Consider the following 21119-nt stretch of genomic DNA (forward strand, 5'->3'; position numbering starts at 1 on the left):
CAAAGGCTCCAAGGACTAAGGCTCCAAGTTCCCCGACCAGGGATTGAACCCACATCCCACATTGCAAGATGGATTCTTAATCACTGGGCCACCAGGGAAGTCCCTCATGTATTCTTTAGTAACATTTCCTTTGAGTACAACCAGGATCAGTAAGCATACCTCAGGTGAGACTACAGTGTATATATTGCTAAGTTGTTAAAAAGGACTTGATTGATCAAAAATGACTCTGTACCAGTGCAGCAACATGACAAACATCACCACTGCCTGCACAGACCAGAAGCCATGTCATGATGCCACAGATCACACCACAGCCATCCTAGGTGACTTAAACAGTCTTCCATGTCAGCCTCATGGGGAGAAGAGGAGGAGGAGGATGTATAAGAAGAAAGAGCCTGAAATAGATGGTGCTCAACATCCTAAAGACTGCATCTTTTTTTCCTTTACTCATCCTCACAAAGTATCCCAAAACATGACTTGGACATCTTGCCTCTTAAGGTATATGTACTGTCATGTCATAGGATAGAAGGCTCCAGCAGAATGCTCAGCACAGTGACTCCTGCTGAAGCAAGGATATAACAGGCCAGGCAGATGCTGACCCCAGAGTCCTGCAAGGGACAGCAGGGTTCTCTCCAGAAGTAAGCCTGGTGCCCTCAGTGGTCCAGCACCTATTAATTTTTATATCAATCTGAGACAGACCTGGGACCCTCTGCTTCAGTACTGCGATGCTTGCACTTGGACACACCTCTCCTTGAGCTACAAAATACAAGAAACTATATGGGACTACAAATAACTGTGTGCATACACAGGCAAATTCTGGACCCAAAGATACAAAAAGACACACACACAAAAAAACGCCCCCAAAACCCCAAATGCCATTTCTGAAAAGCTGGAAGCAAAAGCAGGGTTACTGCACATGCCCCCACCCCCTGCACTCAACACTACCAGAGGGTGGGCAAACCACCTAAGCTACCCCTCCAGCCTGACCCCTGGACACACCCCGACCCTCACCCCATATAAGGAACGAGCTCACACCCACCCCTTGGGGAGCAAAAGAGGGAACCTGTTATGCTCCCTACTGCAGCCCACAGGAGCCCCGGTAAAGCCTTGTGTGAATTTCTTGTCTGGCCTTTAGGCAGTTTCTATTGATTGGGGAAGGCCAAGAACCATATAGATAATTGTGAGTTCAAACCATTACATCCAGTTTCAACCTACCATCCCAGGGTTCATTCCAGTCATCTCCTTTTCCATGTCTGATAGGGAGAAGCCTGGCTGCTCCCATTGCACTTGATATATTTACTTATATTTGATCAGAATCCCAGCCCCAGTGCCTCAAGCCACTCCCTGCACGATCACCCTCCTCATCCTGCTCAGGCTCTAAGCCCATCTTACAGCTTTAGGACTGAATTGCTCAGAAAGGGGAGGGAAGTACAGAATGTGTTATCATCTGACTAATTGTGGGCTCACTATTCTATGGCACACTGCCTTCTCGAGCATAAAGTGAAATATTTTTTCAGTCCAAGATTCTCAAAAGTATCCGCCACAGACCCATACATCACACAAGAGTGGAAAGAATTTCTTCATATTAAAAAAAAATTACTATGATTTCCATTTTTCTCTATGAAAAAATTCATTCAATTCTATGTGTGTGTTAGTCACTCAGTTGGGTCCGACTCTTTGCAACCCCATGGACTGTAGCCAGCCAGGCTCCTCTGTCCATGGAGTTCTCCTGGCAAGAATACTGGAGTGGGTTGTCATGCCCTTCTCCAGGGGATCTTCCTGACCCAGGGATCCTACCCGGGTCTCCTGCATTGCAGGCGGATGCTTTACCTTCTGAGCTACTAGGGAAGTCCATTCATTCTATACAAACAGGCAAAATTGTTTGACAGATAAATGACAAATCTTTAGCTCAAGTCGTGAAACAGCTGATGCTGCAAGAAGATGCAACGTATTCTTTTTATAACAGATCTGCGGCTCATATGATCACACACGTGTACCAGTCACAAGGCCACTGGCACCCGTGAAGTACCACACGCAGACACTCAGATTCACAGACCTATCTCCACACAGCCTGACTTGCACCCGCCGCTCAACCACCCCCGTCACACAGCAACCCGCATACCCACCCCATCACACACACATCACCCCAGTCACACTCCAGCACAGCCACGGTCTCCACCGCGCCTCTCACCTCACAGCTCAGTCACGAATCACACTCCAGGCCGTGGACTCCTTCCAGTTAGGTGCTGCTTCAGCACACGCCGTCTGGCACCCAAAGAATTACACGCAGAAACACAACTCATTCTCAGCCGAAGGCGCAGTCGGTCCCGCAACCCTCACAGCGGCAAACACACACACACGTACACACGCTCACGAGGCCGGGTACATAGGGACACACGCCTGTGAACCACGCGCCGGGACTACCTCGAGGGAAGAATCTGACAGAATCCGCCTCACATGCGCTCGGCCTCAGGGCGGCACTACGGACGCACTCGGCTGTCAAGACTCTGGACTCCATTGTCTGGAGGTGCGTCGAGGATCGCATAGCCGGGACTGCTCCCGGCTGAGTTCTGTCAGCTCACCGCGCGAGTACGCGGGTACCAGAGTCCGGCACCAGAGCCGCCCCGTCCGAGCGTGCCTGCGCCTGCGCCTGCGCACTCAGAGCCCAAGCCCACCGGCTACCGGCCGTGGACTACATTTCCCAGAAGCCCCAGGGGGAGGGTGTAAACTTCCACCCCGAGGGCTCCCCGCCGTGCTTTTTGGGTTGCCCAGCCGCCGCAGGTGAGCTTGTAGAAGCCGGGGGAGAAGTTGTTGCTAGGTGAGGAGGAGCAGGATTTGTCCGGAGTGGGGATGGAGATGCCGCCCAAAGTGAGGACCCCAGGGAGCCTTTTCTGCCTGCAGCCTCAGGCCTGTGCGGGCAGGAGGAGAGGAGGAAATGGATTGTGTAACTCTGTGTGTGTGTGTGTGTGTGTGTGCCAGCAGGAGGAAAGGAGGAAATGGATTGTGTAACTGTGTGTGTGTGTGTGTGTGTGTGCCAGCCTCCTGTCGGTGGGTGCGGTTGTCAGTCTGATACTGGTACTTGGTTCAGTGATGAGTGTGACTGACCCACGCTCTTGCTGCCTTCCCCTCCCTCCCCTCAGCCCTGGTGTCTGCACAGAGCTATGTCCCCAAGAGAAAAGTCCAAGACTGAACCCCAGGATGACAGTTCCCAGCAAGAAAGCACAATCCTGGCCTTGGGATGGGGCTTTTAGAGCTAAAAGTGTCTCCGAAACAGACTCCTGGGAGGAAATGGTGAGAGGGGTCCTTACTTGGAGGCAATGTGGGTGCTGCTGCATTTTTCAGAACCACAGCATCCCCTTACCTCTGAGGTGGTTAGGATAGGAGTCGGCTATCATGTCAAAGACAGGCTCCCATCTGGTCACAGGCGTGAGGCAGAGCTGATGTGGCCCTGGAGAGGACATTACCCATCTGGCTGTGCTCTAAGAAAGGCTTGGTGTCTCATGATTTCCTTCTTCCCCAGTCCTGCTAATCTTCACAAGAAGGATCCTGAAGAGAAAGGAAAAAATTTTCCCCATCTAAAAGTGCAGATCAGGTGAGCTTCTACTTTCTCTTTGTTTGTAAATGCATTTTTATTTTTAGTACCTAGAAACATTTGCTTTTCTTTTTCTGAAATGTCAGTGGCCTATTCTAGCCCTATTCTTCTTTCCCAATAAATGAGCGGCCATACAGATGGGTCACCCTCTCATTCACTTTTTGTAATAGTAAATATATATCCTGAAGTCTAAAGTTACAACTTTGCTTAATAAAGCAAATGAGATGAATATTTAAGTGGAATCACATCATTGCTGTCCTGCAGAACCTCAGTTTAAAAGTGAGGCACGATCAGAGGTGGTCTGATTGGTGTCAGTAACATGGGCATCTGCTTTTTAAGGTGTTTAGAGCAGGAATGTGATTGGAAGTCATGGAAATCTGTGTCATGTGTAAGATTTTTTCTAGGGAATTGATGGGTTGAGATTTGCTTATAAAGAATTTGTCAAAAGAAAAAATGTGCATATGAGTAAAGTAAGAATCATTGTGATGAACGATAATACTCAAATTTTAAATGTTATATGAATTTCATTTACTATTATTAGGATTCAGAGATATTTTACAAGGGTTATATCCAAAGTGATGTTTCAACTGATTATTCAGTGGAGAGAGGGGAAATGTCTGCTTTGCCCACATTTTCTTATTTAGTCTGCAATGCCCCTCACCTGATATGTTCATTCAGAGGAGAATTTTATCTGTGGAAAGGTCTTATTATATTGAAGAAGAATGTTCAAGAGTTGTTAGTCTTTATTTATAATGGTCATACTGATTCCCTTACTATTCCCACACATGTCAAACAGATTTGCTTCCAAGATTTTCAAATATTTTTAATTGGATATAGATTTGTTGTATACTTAATATTATGGAATTGATGCTAATTTTTTTTTAAAGAAGTTATTCAGTTATATTACATGAAGGACTTGTAAAAAAGAAAGTTAAAATAGCCCTGGCATTATGATTAATATTTTGGGGAGGTTTATTTTAGCAAAAATTTTTTCTGTGAACCTGTATATGTGTGTGTGTGTATGCATGTGTGTGCAGAATAGAAACTGTTCTAATTGAACATTCAAAGGACACAGATTCCACAACTCTTATTTGGAAAAAGTAATTCTACCAAAGCAGAGGTTTCTTATATCTCCATGAATATAGAAAGAAGGGGAACATGTCAGTGATGCTTCATAAACCTTCCAAGTATTTATACCTCCAAATTTGTATTATATAAATCAACTATGAATAATTATTGGCACAATTTATCAAATAAGATAGCCCTTCAGGATTAAACTTTTTTAGGTTGCTCTTGGGACTTTGCTGGTGGTCCAGTGGCTAAGACTCCATGCTCTCAATGCAGGGAGCCCAGGTTCGATCTCTGGTCGGGGAACTAGATCCCACATGCCACAACGAAGACCCAGCACAGCCTAAATAAATAAATATTAAAAAAATTAAGTTGCTTTAACAGAACACAGTGATAACCTGTCTAGTCCAAGCATCTTTAAATGCAAACAACATTTTGGAAGACAGGTTTATAATAGTAGAAAGCAGAATAAAATGGTAATAACTATAAATATTAATGTAAATCTTTACATAGGGCAGGAGAGTAAGATTGAACCTCTTATTAACATTCTCCATTTAATGCCTTATTAGGTTCTCTTTATCAGCTTTATGTTGAACAATGGTGTCTCTTCTTTTGTAGCAGCAAGGATGAGGAGAGATCTACTTAGCACTTTCAAGCCTTGCCTCTAAAATATGTAAAATACCATTATAAAAAAAAGTGGGCATGAGACGCAAATTTTACTATAAAAATAGAAAGTACAAAATAAGTTCATAACAATGCCATCTAACTTCTATTTAGCAATTACCTGTCACTAAATGCTATGTAATATCCCAGTCTTCGTGACAACTGTAGGAGATTGGTACTGTTCTTATCCCTAGTTTATCAATAAACTAACGGAGAAGTTGGCAGCTGTCAGATTAGGACTTACATTCTGAAAGTCAACAACAGAGTCTGTGTTATGAATGATATTATAATCTTTCCCTTAATTTTACATACTTTTTTTTTTTTCCGACTGCACCACTCGGTTTGCAAGATCTTAGTTCCCCCACCAGGTATCGAACCTAGGCCCTAAGCAGTGAAAGCACAGAGCCCTAACCACTGGACACTCAGAGAATTCCCCATACTTGTTTAATTTGCCCGTATCAGTCAGTAGTTCATCAGGAATATCCTTCTCCAACATTAAATATGGACCAGTATAATCGGTATTAATAGGGGCCTTAGTGTGCCATCAAAACTCACCATAATTTTGTATTTAAAATGGGTAACAAACAAGGACCCACTGTATAGCACATAGAGCTCTACTCAATGTTATGTGGCAGCCTGGATGGGAGGGGGTTTGGGATAGAAGGGATATATGTATATGTATGGCTGAGTCCCTTCACTGTTCACCTGAAACTATTATAACATTGTTAATCAGCTATACCCCAAAACAAAATAAAAAGTTCAAAGGGGGTTAAAGAACTGACCATAATTTATTCCACCTGTTGCCTCCTGTAGCTATTTATTTTTCTAACAGTTGGTTATTCTAAGTTGTTATATGATAAACAGCTTGTACATGTATCTAGTGTGCTAAGAAAAACTGCCTAAAAATGGAATTGTGGTTGAATAACAGACATTAGGGCTCACAGTATGCTGAATCTTATGATAGTAGTTAGAGGAATACAGCATTGAAACATAGTCACTATCCTTAAGTTTCTTATAATATGGCAAATAATATAAAGTCAAAATAGACAGAATAAGCATGAGATAGGAGGTAATAAGGGGTAATAAGGGCTTCCCTGGTGGCTCAGTGGTAAGGAATCTGCCTGCAATGCAGAAGATCCCCAGGAGAAGGAAATGGCAACTCATTCCAGTATTCTTGCCTGAGAAATCCCATGAACAGAGGAGCCTGGTGGGCTACAGTCCATGGGGTTGAAAAAGAGTTGGACACGACTGAGCAACCAGACAACAACAAGGAGGTAATAAAGCCACTAGAGGTCACATTTCTTGGGAGTTCATAGAGAGGAGATAGTATTTCTCTAGCAACCTCTGTCAGCTTTGACCAGTTTATTCTGAGTTTAGGGGAACTCTGTGGTGAAAAATGAAATTTAGGTTGTATGATTCATACCAGCTCTGTCCAGTAGAACTTTCTGCAAAGATGGATATGTTCTATATTTACATTCTCCAGTATGGTAGCTACTAGCCACATGAGGCTCTCAAGCACTCGAAATGTGGCTGGTGCAGCTGAGGCAATGAACTTTTAATTTTACTTAAATTTGATTTGATTTAAATAGCCATATGTGGCTCTTGTATTGGATAGCACAACTTCATATCTTTTGCTTCTAATGATGTTAGATTCAAAGTGAGACTAATGGAACAGATATAGATCAATATCATCAGAAATTTGGGTAGACTGAAGACCCTTTTTTTCTTTCTTTCCTTAGCTGCGCTGGGTCTTAGTCCTACAAAGATGGGATCTTCCATCTTTGTTGTGGCTTGTGGGATCTTTGCAGTATGTGGAATCTAGTTCAATGACCAGAGATTGAACCCTGGCCCTCTGCATTGGGAGCTCGGCATCTTAGCCGCTGGACCACCAGGGAAGTCCCTGGAGACCCTTCTGCTGGAGTGCCTGGTCTGGCTTCATGCAGGAAGCCCCTGCTTTGTATCCAGACTTGTGCAGCTTGTTCCCTGTGGTATAGTGAAGGTTTGGCTTCATTTAGGCTCCCTCTTTTCTCTTCTGATTTGTATGTGGGATATTATGGGGATAGAAATACAAAGAAGGCAAAACAGGATCGTATTAACTAAGTCATTTTGGGATTCCTTTGAGACATGGCTGGTCTCAGAGTCTCTTATTCCTCCCCCAGTCCTGGCTTCTCTGGATTCTGTGCTTTTCGAGTGGAGGAAGCCCAAAGAGGACTACCAAGTTCTTGCAGTTCTACAACCATGGCCCATGTAAGTTCACGTTTCTCCTCCTTGAGATGTTGTGGTTTTTGAATTCATGTGATCATGTTTATTATCCTGAAACTTCCTTCCTGAGACAGCACTATTGCTCAAGTTGCCCTCAATCACTCTGATCTCAGTGAAGGATGGAGCCACACAACCTAGTGGCCTTCTTCTTTGCCGCTCGTTTCTCTCTCTGGTGTTCACCTATTTCATCACCTCTCCAAGGACTGAGTCTCTCTCAGGACCATTGGGTGAAGTTGCTTGAGGGAAATCCTTGAACTTCTCTCATTAGAGTCATGATTCCATGACACAGAGATGATGGTCTGTTAAGACTCCACAGACCTCGAAACCAACACAGTATTGTAAAGTAAAATAAAGTAAAAATAAAAATTTAAAAAAAGAGTCCACAGACCTGAGTGTTTCCGGTTGATAAGATGGAATTTAGTGTTGATTTTTTTGCACATGATGAGACCTCATATTGTAAGAGGTTTATAGGACTAGGTTGGAGTGTGATTGAGGCCTGCATGTCAGAATCTCAGGGGTCTGTCCTAGGGTCTATCCCCCCAGAGGGATAGATAACAGGACAGAAGTCAGTTTTGTGCTTGAGGAGGGTGTGCGGGTCTCTAGTGACATCAGTGTCATTGTGGATCATCCTACATCACCATCCTTCAGCTTAGGATCCAAATAAGTGTTCCTGATGGATGGTGGTGGTAGCAGGTGGGAAGACCCTCCCAGATCCCTAATAGGGAATGAAGAAAAGCTAAAGGGACTGAGCTTTAGAAAGAAACACTAGGGCTTCTCTTGTGGCTCAGCTGGTAAAGAATCTGCCTGTAATGTGGGAGACCTAGGTTCGATTCCTGGGTTGGAAAGGTCCCCTGGAAAAGGGAAAGGCTACCCATTCCAATATTTTGGCCAGGAGAATTCCATAGACTGTATAGTCCATGGGGTCACAAAGAGTCAGACACGACTGAGCAACTTTCACTTTTCACTTTTAAAGGGACTGGGGGAGACCTTAGACATTTTGTCCAACCTAAATGCCTAAAAGTGACCGAAGGATTAGTCCGATATATCCACAAGATGGATGAATAGCCAGCCAGTAAATAAAAGAATTTGTCATCTATTATGACAAGGGAAAATGCTTATGACATTATCTTGCATAATAATGAACCTGAGTATTGATTAAATCAAATGTCTGCCGCTGTGCTGTGCTCAGTCATGACTGACTCTTTGCAACCCCATGGACTGTAGCGTGCCAGGTTCCTCTGTCCATGGGATTTTCCAGGGAAGAATATTGCAAGTAGGTTGCCATTTCCTCCTCCAGAGGCTCTTCTTGACCCAGGGATCAAACTCGTGTCTCTTGTGTCTCCTGCACTGACATGCGGATTCATTACCAACTGCGCCAAATCAAATGTCGGTAAAGTCCTATTTTCTTAGAGATTTTGGAGTATTTGGGGGAAAAACAATTCATACTTATTTTTTCTTTTAATTTTTTGAAAGGAAAACAGAACATAACTCACATTTATTCATAGCTTAAACTGTTCGCATGATAGGCGATGTGCTTGTTTATATGATTTTATTTCACTGGAAAACTTTATTGATTCATTACATGATATACAGGACATTATTTGTAACAACTGTATTCTTCAAAAGTATGTAGGCACTCCATTTTACAAATTATTGATTTTCTTTTTCTTCCATACCTGTTACGGGCTTGATGCCAGGTTAACTGCTTGTTATATTGCCTCTTTCCTACAAAGCAGGCTCCCCCTTTTGAAAAGACAGTTAAAACATTGTTTATAATACATGGGTCTGTCATTTCAGATGTCCTTGTCATTCAGGGATGTGGCCATAGACCTCTCCCAGGAAGAGTGGGAGTGCCTGGACCCTGTTCAGAGGGCCTTGTACAGGGATGTGATGTTGGAGAACTACAGCAACCTGGTCTCCTTGGGTAAGGATATCTGCACAAATAATTGACAATCTGCCTTCTGGAATACCAGTTTTCTCCACTGTTGAATTTCAGAGCTGTTTTAAGACACCAGCTGAATGGCTTTCCCCTATTTTGAAAGAATGGTTTGAGTATTATTGGGTTGGAAATGGGCACTTGGTTGAGTGCCATCTTCTCCATCCTTCAGTGACCTTCACTCTTTCCTCTGGCCCTTCCTACAGTTGCCTGTTATTCTACATTATTTCTAGGTTTGAGTCCTGTAATGTATTCAGAGAAGCCAGGTGTCATATAATGTGCATGCTCAGAATTCCTAGAGCTGTTCTGTGATCAGGTCTGGCCTACCTGCAGAGGGGTTAGGTAGTCTCAGGGTTTTGTGTTTTCGTGATCATCAGAGGAGCTTCTACAGTTTATATAGTGTTGGATGGATTAACAATATTCATTTACTTTTTTTTTTTTCAGTTGTTCCACTTGGCATGCAGGATCTTAGTTCCCCATCCAGGGATCAAACACACCCCCCACCCTGCAGTGAAAGCACGGAGTCCTAACCACTGGAAAATTGAAGTAAACAGATCCCATCCTAGAAGAGACATATTCTCTCTAACCTACTTTGTGGTTGAAAATTCTAGTCTGTGAATCTTACATTTTCTATTGAAAGAATTCTGAGGTAGAACTTGAAAGTATTTTTGAAGACAATATTTTTCTTTTGGGCTTCCCAGGTGACTCAGTGGTAGAGAATCCTTCTGTTTCAGGAGACATGGGTTTGATCCCTAATGGGGCAGATCCCCTGGAGAAAGAAATGGCAACCCACTCTAATATTCTTGACTGGAAAATCCTATGGACAGAGGAGCCTGGCGGGCTACAGTCCATGGTGTCAAAAAAGAGTCAGACATGACTTAATGACTAAACAATAACAAGAAATTTTTTTTTTTACTAAAATAAGAACAACAACAAAAATAATACTGTATGCTAGGCATCCTTGCAAGCTCTTATATATATTAATTCATTTAATTCTCACAAGAGTCCTCTAAGGTAATAAAAGCCCCATTTACACTGATAAAAGCATAACGCATGGAAGGAATAACAGCTGGTGAGTGACAGAGTATTTGAACCCAGACCATAGGGCTCCAGAGTCTGTGTCCTCAATGCCTTTCTGTATTGCCTTTAAAAGCAGAATAGACCTTCTCCCTCCCCTATTTGGCCTCTTTAGTCCTATGACCATGAATCCATCTAAATTTGAATATTCTTCAATGGCTTTTTCAATTTTATCAAAAGCTATTTTGACCTATATAGGACTTTCCAGGTGGTGCAGTGCTAAAGAATCCACCTGCTGGTGCAGGAGGCATAAGAGATGTAGATTTGATCCGTGGGTCGGGAAGATCCCTTGGAGTAGGAAATGGCAACCCACTCTGGCATTCTTGCCTGGAAAATTCACACACACACACACACACTTTGACCTAGAGTTTAATATAAATGTAACCAAGTCTAAATTAAGTCATTTTGAACTTACGGTTTTTGTTTGTTGTAAGTCATGTGGCATTTCTTTCTTGTGAGCAGGATGTTCCACTCCTAAGCCAGACATGATTACTTTATTGGAGCAAGAGAAAGAGCCCTGGATGATAATGAGAGAAGGAACAGGAAGTTGGTTCACAGGTGAGTGAAGGCAGATCAGCCAAGGGGGATCCCATCACACCCTCTGGGTCAGGGAGACACATGGCCCTGAGATGAAGGCTCCTTTCAAAGGCCCAAGACCCAGGGGAAAAGGCCTGATTTCTGGGAAAACATTAAAATCCCCCAACATGAGCCCCCAAAAGCACTTCATCTTTACCCTAGTTTGTCATGCTGCTTATTTCACTTCTCTTCTATTTCCCTCCCATTTCAAAGAGGGAACTGCCTTCTCTTTTCCCCATTGACAACAATTTTATCTATGTTTCCAAGTCCTCGTCTATATTTACACTTCTATTCTTTTCTCCATTCCATAAAATCATTTTATACACATTTCCAACTTACTTGAAAGCAAGACTGTGCCCAAGTTTAAGTACTATTGATATAGATTCCTACATGTTGTAGTAAAGAAGATGACCTGTACAGAGAAGCAAGGAAATATGGTGGTGATATGTTTTTATCTGTGGTAATTTGTCTGAATTTTATTCTAAGAGATTAAAGAGGAACCTTTGGGGAAAAAATTATGTACAGATTCTCAAAGTGATCTGCATCAGAATCATCTGATGAAAAAGATTAAAAATAAAGACATTCAGAAGTTCTTCCTATAGATTTTCATTCCTTTGTTTGGGTTGTTGCCCAAAAAGCAGTATACGTAAGGAACTCCCCTACATTCTTCCTAAGTAGGGGGACCACTGACTCAACTTGTTCATCCAATCGCTTATTTTACCCTCTTTTAGCATCACATCATTTTCTGAAGCCTTTTGCCTTCTTTCAGATTACATTACAATTTAGAGTTCTCTAAATCAGGATCCAGAAGACAAACAGCTTATCATCTACTTTTGAATGGCTCACAGGCTAAAACTGGTTTTTACATTTTTAGTGGTTGAAAAAAATCAAAATAAGAATACTTTGTGAAACGAAAATTTTACGAAATTCAAATTTCTGTGTCCATATACCATATGTGGAGTTACAACATAGCTACACTTATTCAGTTATATACTGTCTAAGGCTCCCTTTGAGCTTATAACATCTGAGCTGGGTAATTGTCACAAAGACCATATGTCCTATAAAGGCTAAAATTTTTACTATCTGGCTCTTTACAGAAAAAGTTTGCTGACCTCTGCTCTAAAACTCAACTTCTAATCTGTGTTATTCTTAGTTTGTCTTCTATTTTGACTAAGCAATCCCTTATTCTACCCCCAACATAGAGAAATCACATCACAGCATTTGTTTCCTTTTTTTCCTCCAGATTTGGAATCTAAGTATTTCACCAAGAAGTTATTTCCAGAAAAGGATATTTGTGGAATATATTTGTTTCAGTTGCAGACAGTGGACGAAAGTCAAGCTTCTATCCATGAAGACACCATTTTCAGAAATGATTTGCAGCGTAAACATGAGTTTGAGAGACAAGAAGGACATCAAATGAGATGTGCTAGTCAAATGATAATCCAAAAACGTGTAGCTCTTCCTCTACATGAGAAAATTTATGCTATAGAGAAGACATATGAATGTAAGGAATGTAGGAAGGCTTTTAGACAACAGTCATACCTTATTCAACATATAAGAATTCATACTGCTGAGAGACCCTATAAATGCAAGGAATGTGGGAAAGCCTTTTGTCGTGTGGGGGACCTTAGAGTACATCAGACAATTCATGCTGGGGAGAGACCCCATGAATGTAACAATTGTGGGAAGACCTTTAGGCTTCATTATCACCTTACTGAACATCAGAGAATACATTCTGGTGTGAAACCCTATGAGTGCAAAGAATGTGGGAAGACCTTTAGTCGTGTTCGAGACCTTAGAGTACATCAGACAGTTCATGCTGGGAAGAGACCTTATGAATGTAAGGAATGTGGGAAGGCCTTTAGACTTCATTATCAGCTTACTGAACATCAAAGAATTCATACTGGTGAGAAGCCTTATGAATGTAAAATTTGTGGAAAGACCTTTAGGGTACAACGACATATTAGTCAACATCAGAAAATTCATACTGGTGTAAAGCCTTATAAATGTAATGACTGTGGGAAGGCCTTCAGTCATGGCTCATACCTTGTTCAACATCAGAAAATTCATACTGGTGACAAACCCTATGAATGTAAAGATTGTGATAAGTCCTTTAGTTTCCATGCAGAACTTACTCGACATCATAGAATTCATACTGGTGAGAAACCCTACGAATGTAAAGAATGTGGAAAAACCTTTCGTCTCCAAACAGAACTGACTCGGCATTGTAGAATTCATACTGGAGAGAAGCCCTATGAATGTAAGGACTGTGGGAAGGCCTTTATTTGTGGCTATCAGCTAACTTTACATCTGAGGGTTCATACTGGTGAGATTCCCTATGAATGTAAGGAGTGTGAGAAAACCTTCAGTAGTCGCTATCATCTTACTCAACATTACAGAATTCATACTGGTGAGAAACCCTATGGATGTAAAGAATGTGGGAAGGCCTTTCGCCTTCAAGCAGAACTTACCAGACATCACAGAATTCATACTTGTGAAAAACCCTATGAATGCAAGGAATGTGGGAAGGCCTTTATTCGTAGCAGTCAACTTATTTCACACCATCGAATTCACACCAATGACAACACCTATGAGTGCAAAGAATGTGGAAAGATTTTCAGTCGTCGCTACAATCTTACTCAACATTATAAAATTCATACCGGTGAAAAACCCTATGTATGTAAAGAATGTGGAAAGGCCTTTCGCTTTCAAACAGAACTCACTCAGCATCACAGAATTCATACTGGTGAAAAGCCCTATAAATGTCAGGAATGTGGGAAAGCCTTTATCCGTAGCAATCATCTTATTCAACATCAGAGAATTCATACTGGTGAGAAACCTTATGAATGTAACGAATGTGGGAAGACCTTTAGTCGGCACTATCATCTTACTCAACATCACAGAATCCACACTGGGGAGAAACCCTACATATGTGACAAATGTGGGAATGCTTTTATTTGTAGTTATCAACTTACCTTACATCAAAGAATTCACACTGGTGAGATTCCATATGAATGTAAGGAATGTGGAAAGACCTTTAGTCGCCGGTATCATCTTACTCAACATTTTAGACTTCATACTGGTGAGAAACCTTATGGGTGTAAAGAATGTGGGGGTGCCTTCCGTCTTCAAGCAGAACTTACTCGACATCACACAATTCATACCGGTGAAAAACCCTATAAATGTAAAGAATGTGGGAAAGCCTTTAGTGTTAAATCAGAACTTACACGACATCACAGAATTCATACTGGTGAGAAACCCTATAAATGTAAAGAATGTGGGAAGGCTTTTATTCGTAGTGATCAACTCACTTTACATCAGAGAAATCACATTAGTGAGGAATCGCTATGCATAATGTAAAGAGGATATTGATTGGTTGCTAAGTTGTCTGACTCTTCTGTGACCCCATGGACTAGCCTGCCAGGCTCCTCTATCCATGGGATTTCCCAGGGAAAAATACTGGAGTGGGTTACCATTTGCTTTCCAGGGGATCTTCCTGACCCACAACTCCTGCATTGCAAGTGGATTCTTTACCATCTGAGCTACCGGGGAAGCCCCTACAGAGGATAAAGTGGCCTTTAGAAAATGCTTTTTATAACAGAGCATTCATAATTAAGAAAATTTTTACTTGTTAGGGAACATGTGGTAATCCCCTTTGCTTCATGCTTAAAAGTTAACAGAAATAGTTTTATACTACATATATTGATTTAAAGAGCTGAAAAAATTAAAGCATCACCCAGTCTTGGTTAACTTTAGAGGATGATACTGCTGCAGTGCATCTCAAACCAAGATGAAAGATACCACCTCCCCACAAAAATTGTTGTTGACCAGTACTTTTAAAAGGCACAATGAAATTGGATTACCAGATGAATAAAAAACAAACAAACAAACATACAAAACGAAAGCCCCCAATTTATTTTACTACTTTAAAAAAATATTTATTTTTGGTTGTGCTGGCTCTTCATTGTTGCATGAGGGCTTTCTCTAGTTGCAGCAAGAGGGGGCTACTCTTTCTAGTTTTGGTGCCTGGGCTTCTCATTGCAGTGACTTCTTACAGAGCGTGGGCTCTAAAGCACAGGCTCAGTAGTTGGGACACATAGGCTTAGTTATCCCACAGCATGTGGAATCTTCCTGGACCAGGATTGAACCCATGTACCCTGCATTGCCTTATGGATTCTTAACTGCTAGACCACCAGGGAAGTTCCCCCAATTTTTTGTTATTGGATTTAATAGACATAAATTGGCCCTGTCATCTTTCTGTGAATAACTCTACAAATATTTGCTCTCAGTGTCTGTACCTTAACTCATTGCAGACCAGAAGCAAACAATCTGTGGACCAGCATCAGTACATGGACCACACTACACAGCATTACAACAGAAAAGAATTCTGTCAATGTGACAGATGTGGGAGAAGACTTTAGCCATGGCAAAATTTTTACTAGAGTTCTCATAATTCCACCACTGCCTGTGTGATATTGGCAAGACACTCTTCCTCTCTGTGCCTCAGTTTTAAAATGGTGATTATAGTTCAGTTCAGTTCAGTCGCTCAGTCATGTCCGACTCTTTGTGACCCCATGAATCGCAGCACGCCAGGCCTCCCTGTCCATCGCCATCTCCCGGAGTTCACTCAGACTTATGTCCATCGAGTCCGTGATGCCATCCAGCCATCCCATCCTCGGTCGTCCCCTACTCCTACTGCCCCCAATCCCTCCCAGCATCAGAGTCTTTTCCAATGAGTCAACTCTTCGCATGAGGTGGCCAAAGTACTGGAGTTTCAGCTTCAGCATCATTCCTTCCAAAGAAATCCCAGGTTTGATCTCCTTCAGAATGGACTGGTTGGATCTCCTTGCAGTCCAAGGGACTCTCAAGAGTCTTCTGCAACACCACAGTTCAAAAGCATCAATTCTTGGGCGCTCAGCCTTCTTCACAGTCCAACTCTCACATCCATACATGACCACAGGAAAAAACCATAGCCTTGACTAGACGGACCTTAGTCAGCAAAGTAATGTCCCTGCTTTTGAATATGCTATCTAGGGTGATAATAGTACCTACCTAATAATACTTTTCTAAGGATGAAATTTTAATTTTAAAAGACCTTTAGAAGAGAATGTGTTCAATAATATTACTTTCAGTGATATTAGTAAATTCATGTGAGAGGAAGACCCTGTGAATATAAGGAATTTTGAAAAACTGTCCACTATCTTTCATTTTGTTTACTTAATTAATTATGGATAAAGTCTAGTAAAATAAACTTTCACTTCTAAAATTAAGCAGTCATTTCCAAAAACTAATGTGAGAAAGAAATCTCTAGAGTTGATAAATGTGGAGATTATGAGAGAAAGCTTTTGAAGAATCTGGGAGCACTGTAATGCTTTTTCTTTTATAATCCATAAAGCAGACGTTACTGTCTGCTTTTTCTGCTCCAAATTCATGATAAATTAGAAACTAACAATGAAAAGACCACTATCTATTTGGAAAAATAAAATAAAAATGCAATGAATAATATAATGGCCTCTCTAGAATCAATGATTGTTAATATGTTCTCTTATTTGCTTTGTATAATTTTTGACATTTTTTACTGTAGTATCTGAGTATAAATATAGACATTAGACATCATGGGGCTTCCCTGGTGGTTCAGACAGTAAAGAACCTTCCTGCAATGCAGGACGTCCAGATTCATTCTCTGGGTTGGGAAGATCCCTTGGAGAAGGGAATTGCAATCCACTCCAGTATTCTTGCGAGGAGAATCCATGGACAGAGGAGCCTGGGGGGGTCACAGTCCACGTGGTCATAAAAACTTGAACGTGACTGAGTGAATAAGCATGCATGCATAGCCATCATAACATTTCACCTCTCTGTATATCATGCAACTCCTAAGAAAAAAGACTGCCTCCTACTCAATCACTATGTAAGTTCACACTGAAGGAGATTAACAATAGTACCATATCTGTAATATTACAGATAGATAACCAGTGCCTTAAGCCAACTTATCTAAAAGAATGTCTCTGGGAAGAGTAGATTTAATGGTACTGGGAAAATGTTCTGTGGTCACTTATGAACGTCTAAATAATAAATCCCTTCTAAGAAAAAAATGCTCAGTATCATACAAGGACTTGAGAGGCCTACAATAAAGAAAATTTGCTTAGCTTTGTTTATCCTATTGTTGCTTAACCTTTACTAAGGAAGCCTCATTCACAACACCTAATATCTTCAGGATGTGAACCCACTGAAAATGCTGCCATAACTGAAGAAGAGTGACCCTCAAGATGGACAGTCCAGATAACCATGGCAAGTGCTGACCTATGTTGAGAAAGGAAATGCATGGTGTGTTTCTCTGTTGCTCATACCTTCCTCTGCAGTCAACTGCTTGTGCTTTAAATGATACTTTCTACAAAATTAAACACTTATTTGATCTAGTTTTTTTCTAAGAACATACCATGATGTATTTAAACCTCTTATTTTTTAGTGTTCAGGTTTAACAGTTTTTCAGTTTCAGATATATGCTTGTCTGTGACCACTGGTTTGTGTGAACTGGAATTTCTTTAATTGTACACATGGAAAAGTAGAACTGTTCATACATTATATATTCTTTCAGTTATGTTCAGTTCAGTTCAGTTGCTCAGTCATGTCCAACTCTTTGCGACCCCATGAATCGCAGCATGCCAGGCCTTCCTGTCCATCACCAACTCCCGGAGTTCACTCAGACTCCTGTCCATTGAGTCAGTGATGCCATCCAGCCATCTCATTCTCTGTCGTCCCCTTCTCCTCCTGCCCCCAATCCCTCCCAGCATCAGAGTCTTTTCCAATGAGTCAACTCTTCACATGACGGGGCCAAAGTATTGGAGTTTCAGATTTAGCATCAGTCCTTCCAATGAGCACCCAGGACTGATCTCCTTTAGGATGGACTGCAGTCATCAATTTCTCTGAATTTAGAAATGTCCCAGTACTTAATCATTTACTATAATGTTCACTCTATTTGGAGATAAATTCTCCTTGTTGCCTCTAAATAATTTCCTTCAATTGCTAGTGGTTGCTGAATTTTGTCCAAGACCATTTTATTATCTATTGATGAAATCTTATATTTTTCACCTTAAATTTATTGATGTATTGATTTGTTTCTGTTTGTTTCTTGATGTAAGTTTATTGGTGCCTTGATTTGTTTTTATTTAAAAGTAAATTCTAAACAATTCTTGTAATATACTGTGATTTTTTTCATACTGCTGAAGTTCATTTGGTAATATATGATTTAGAATTTTTCCATCTATAATCATATATGAAGCAGTATTATAGTTTCCTTTTTCTTTGATAAGATTTTAGATTTGTAATTAACTCTTCTCTAAAAACTGTAAACAATCTGCCTATAAAATATAATGAACTTTTATATATTGACTACATCTTTGATATCCTTGCCATAAATTCAGTTAGATCTAGAAGTTTGGTTTTTTTTTTTAAATAAATTCAGTTCAGTTCAGTTCAGTCGCTCAGTCATGTCTTAACTCTTCATGACCCCATGGACTGCAGCACACCAGGCCTCCCCGTCCATCATGAACTCCCAGAGCCTACTCAAACTCATGTCCGTCGTGTCAGTGATGCCATCCAACCATCTCATCCCCTGTCATCCCCCTCTCCTCCCACCTTCAGTCTTTCCCGGCATCAGTGTCTTTTCCAGTGACTCAGGGTCTTTTCCTGATTTCTTTCTTTCTTCAGGTGACCAAACTATTGGAGTTTCAGCTTCAGCATCAGTCCTTCCAATGAACATTCAGGACTGATTTCCTTTAGGAAATCAGTTGGATCTCCTTGCAGTCCAAGGGACTCTCAAGAGTCTTCTTCACCACCACAGTTCTAAAGCATCAATTCTTTGGCCCTCAGCTTTCTTTATAGTCCAACTTTCACATCCATACATGACTACTGGAAAAACCATAGCCTTGACTAGATGGACTTTTATTGGTAAAGTAATGTCTCTGCTTTTTAATATGCTTTCTAGGTTGGTCATAGCTCTTCTTCCAAGGAGCAAGAGTCTTTTAATTTCATGGCTGTAGTCACCATCTGCAGTGATTTTGGAGCCCAAAAAATAAAGTCTGTCACTGTTTCCATTGTTTCCCCATCTATTTGCCGTGAAGTGATGGGACTGGATGCCATGATCTTAGTTTTCTGAATGTTGAGCTTTAAGCCAACTTTTTCACTCTCCTCTTTCACTTTCATCAAGAGGCTCTTTAGTTCTTCAATTTCTGCCATAAGGGTGTTGTCATCTGCATATCTGAGATTATTGATATTTCTCCCGGCAATGTTGATTCCAGCTTGTGCTTCATCCAGCCCGGCATTTCTCATGATGTCCTCTGCATATAAGTTAAATAAGCAAGGTGACAATATATAGCCTTGATGTACTCCTTTCCTGATTTGGAACCAGTCTGTTGTTCCATGTCCAGTTCTAACTGTTGCTTCTTGACCTGCATACAGATTTCTCAGGAGGCAGCTAAGGTGGTATGGTATTCCCATCTCTTTCATAATTTTCCACAGTGTATTGTCATCCACACAGTCAAAGACTTTGGCATAGTCAATAAAGCAAAAGCAGATGTTTTTCTGGAACTCTCTGGCTTTTTTGATGATCCACTGGATGTTAGCAATTTGATCTCTGGTTCCTCTGCCTTTCCTAAATCCAGCTTGAACATCTGGAATTTCACAGTTCACATACTGCTGAAGCTTGGCTTGGAGAATTTTGAGCATTACTTTGCTAGCGTGTGAGATGAGTGCAATTGTGTGGTAGTTTGAACATTCTTTGGCATTGCCTTTCTTTGGGATTGGAATGAAAATGGACCTTTTCCAGTCCTGTGGCCACTGCTGAGTTTTCTACTGGCATTTTGAGTGCAGCACTTTCACAGCATCATCTTTTAGGATTTGAAATAGTTCAACTGGAATTCCATCACCTCCACTAGCTTTGTTCATAGTATGCTTCCTAAGGTCCACTTGGCTTCACATTCCAGGAAGTCTGGCTCTAGGTGAGTGATCACACCATTGTGGTTATCTGGATCATGAAGATATATTTCATATAGTTCTTCTGTATATTCTTGCCACCTCTTCTTAATATCTTCTGCTTTTGTTAGGTCCATACCATTTCTGTCCTTTATTGTGCTCATCTTTGCATGAAATGTTCCCTTGGTATCTCTAATTTTCTTGAAGAGATCTCTAGTCTTTCCCATTCTATTATTTTCCTCTATTTCTTTGCACTGATCACTGAAGAAGGCTTTCTTATCTCTCCTTGCTATTCTTTGGAACTCTGCATTCAAATAGGTATATCTTTCCTTTTCTCCTTTGCCTTTTGCTTCTCTTCTTTTCTCACCTATCTGTAAGGCTTCATCAGACAACCATTTTGCCTTTTTGCATTTCTTTTTCTTGGGGATGATCTTGATCACTGCCTCCTGTACAATGTCACAAACCTCCATCCGTAGTTCTTCAGGCACTCTGTCTATCAGATCTAATCCCTTGAATCTATTTGTCACTTCCACTGAATAATCATAAGGGATTTGATTTAGGTCATACCTGAATGGTCTAGTGGTTTTCCCTATTTCCTTCAATTTAAGTCTGAATTTGGCAATAAGGAGTTCATGATCTGAGCCACAGTCAGCTCCCAGTCTTGTTTTTGCTGACTGTATAGAGCTTCTCCATCTTTGGCTGCAAAGAATATAATCAATCTGATTTCAGTATTGACCATCTGGTGATGTCCATGTGTAGAGTCTTCTCTTGTGAAGTTGAAAGAGGGTATTTGCTATGACCAGCGTGTTCTCTTGGCAAAACTCTGTTAGCCTTTGACCTGCTTCATTTTGTGCTTCAAGGCCAAATTTACCTGTAACTCCAAGTATCTCTTGACTTCCTACTTTTGCATTCCAGTCCCCTATAATGAAGAGGACATCTTTTTTGGGCATTAGTCTTAAAGGTCTTGTAGGTCTTCAT

General features: G+C 41.2%; 1 protein-coding gene across 1 annotated transcript in view; it reads left to right on the top strand.

Annotated features, from left to right (window-relative positions):
* The first annotated feature begins 3517 nt into the window (after positions 1-3517).
* The window catches only part of LOC138096805 (zinc finger protein 546-like), a 91819-nt gene continuing 74217 nt past the window's right edge, over positions 3518-21119 (top strand). Inside the window, exons 1-7 of the mRNA XM_068993070.1 lie at positions 3518-3589; positions 7480-7567; positions 9380-9506; positions 11055-11153; positions 12415-12925; positions 13001-13479; positions 13564-14505. Of these exons, the coding sequence (XP_068849171.1) occupies positions 7559-7567; positions 9380-9506; positions 11055-11153; positions 12415-12925; positions 13001-13479; positions 13564-14505 (2167 nt within the window). The 5' untranslated portion in view covers positions 3518-3589; positions 7480-7558. The remainder of the gene's footprint in view (positions 3590-7479; positions 7568-9379; positions 9507-11054; positions 11154-12414; positions 12926-13000; positions 13480-13563; positions 14506-21119) is intronic.

This window comes from Capricornis sumatraensis, chromosome 20, assembly GCF_032405125.1.
Source record: "Capricornis sumatraensis isolate serow.1 chromosome 20, serow.2, whole genome shotgun sequence".
Classification (NCBI taxonomy): domain Eukaryota; kingdom Metazoa; phylum Chordata; class Mammalia; order Artiodactyla; family Bovidae; genus Capricornis; species Capricornis sumatraensis.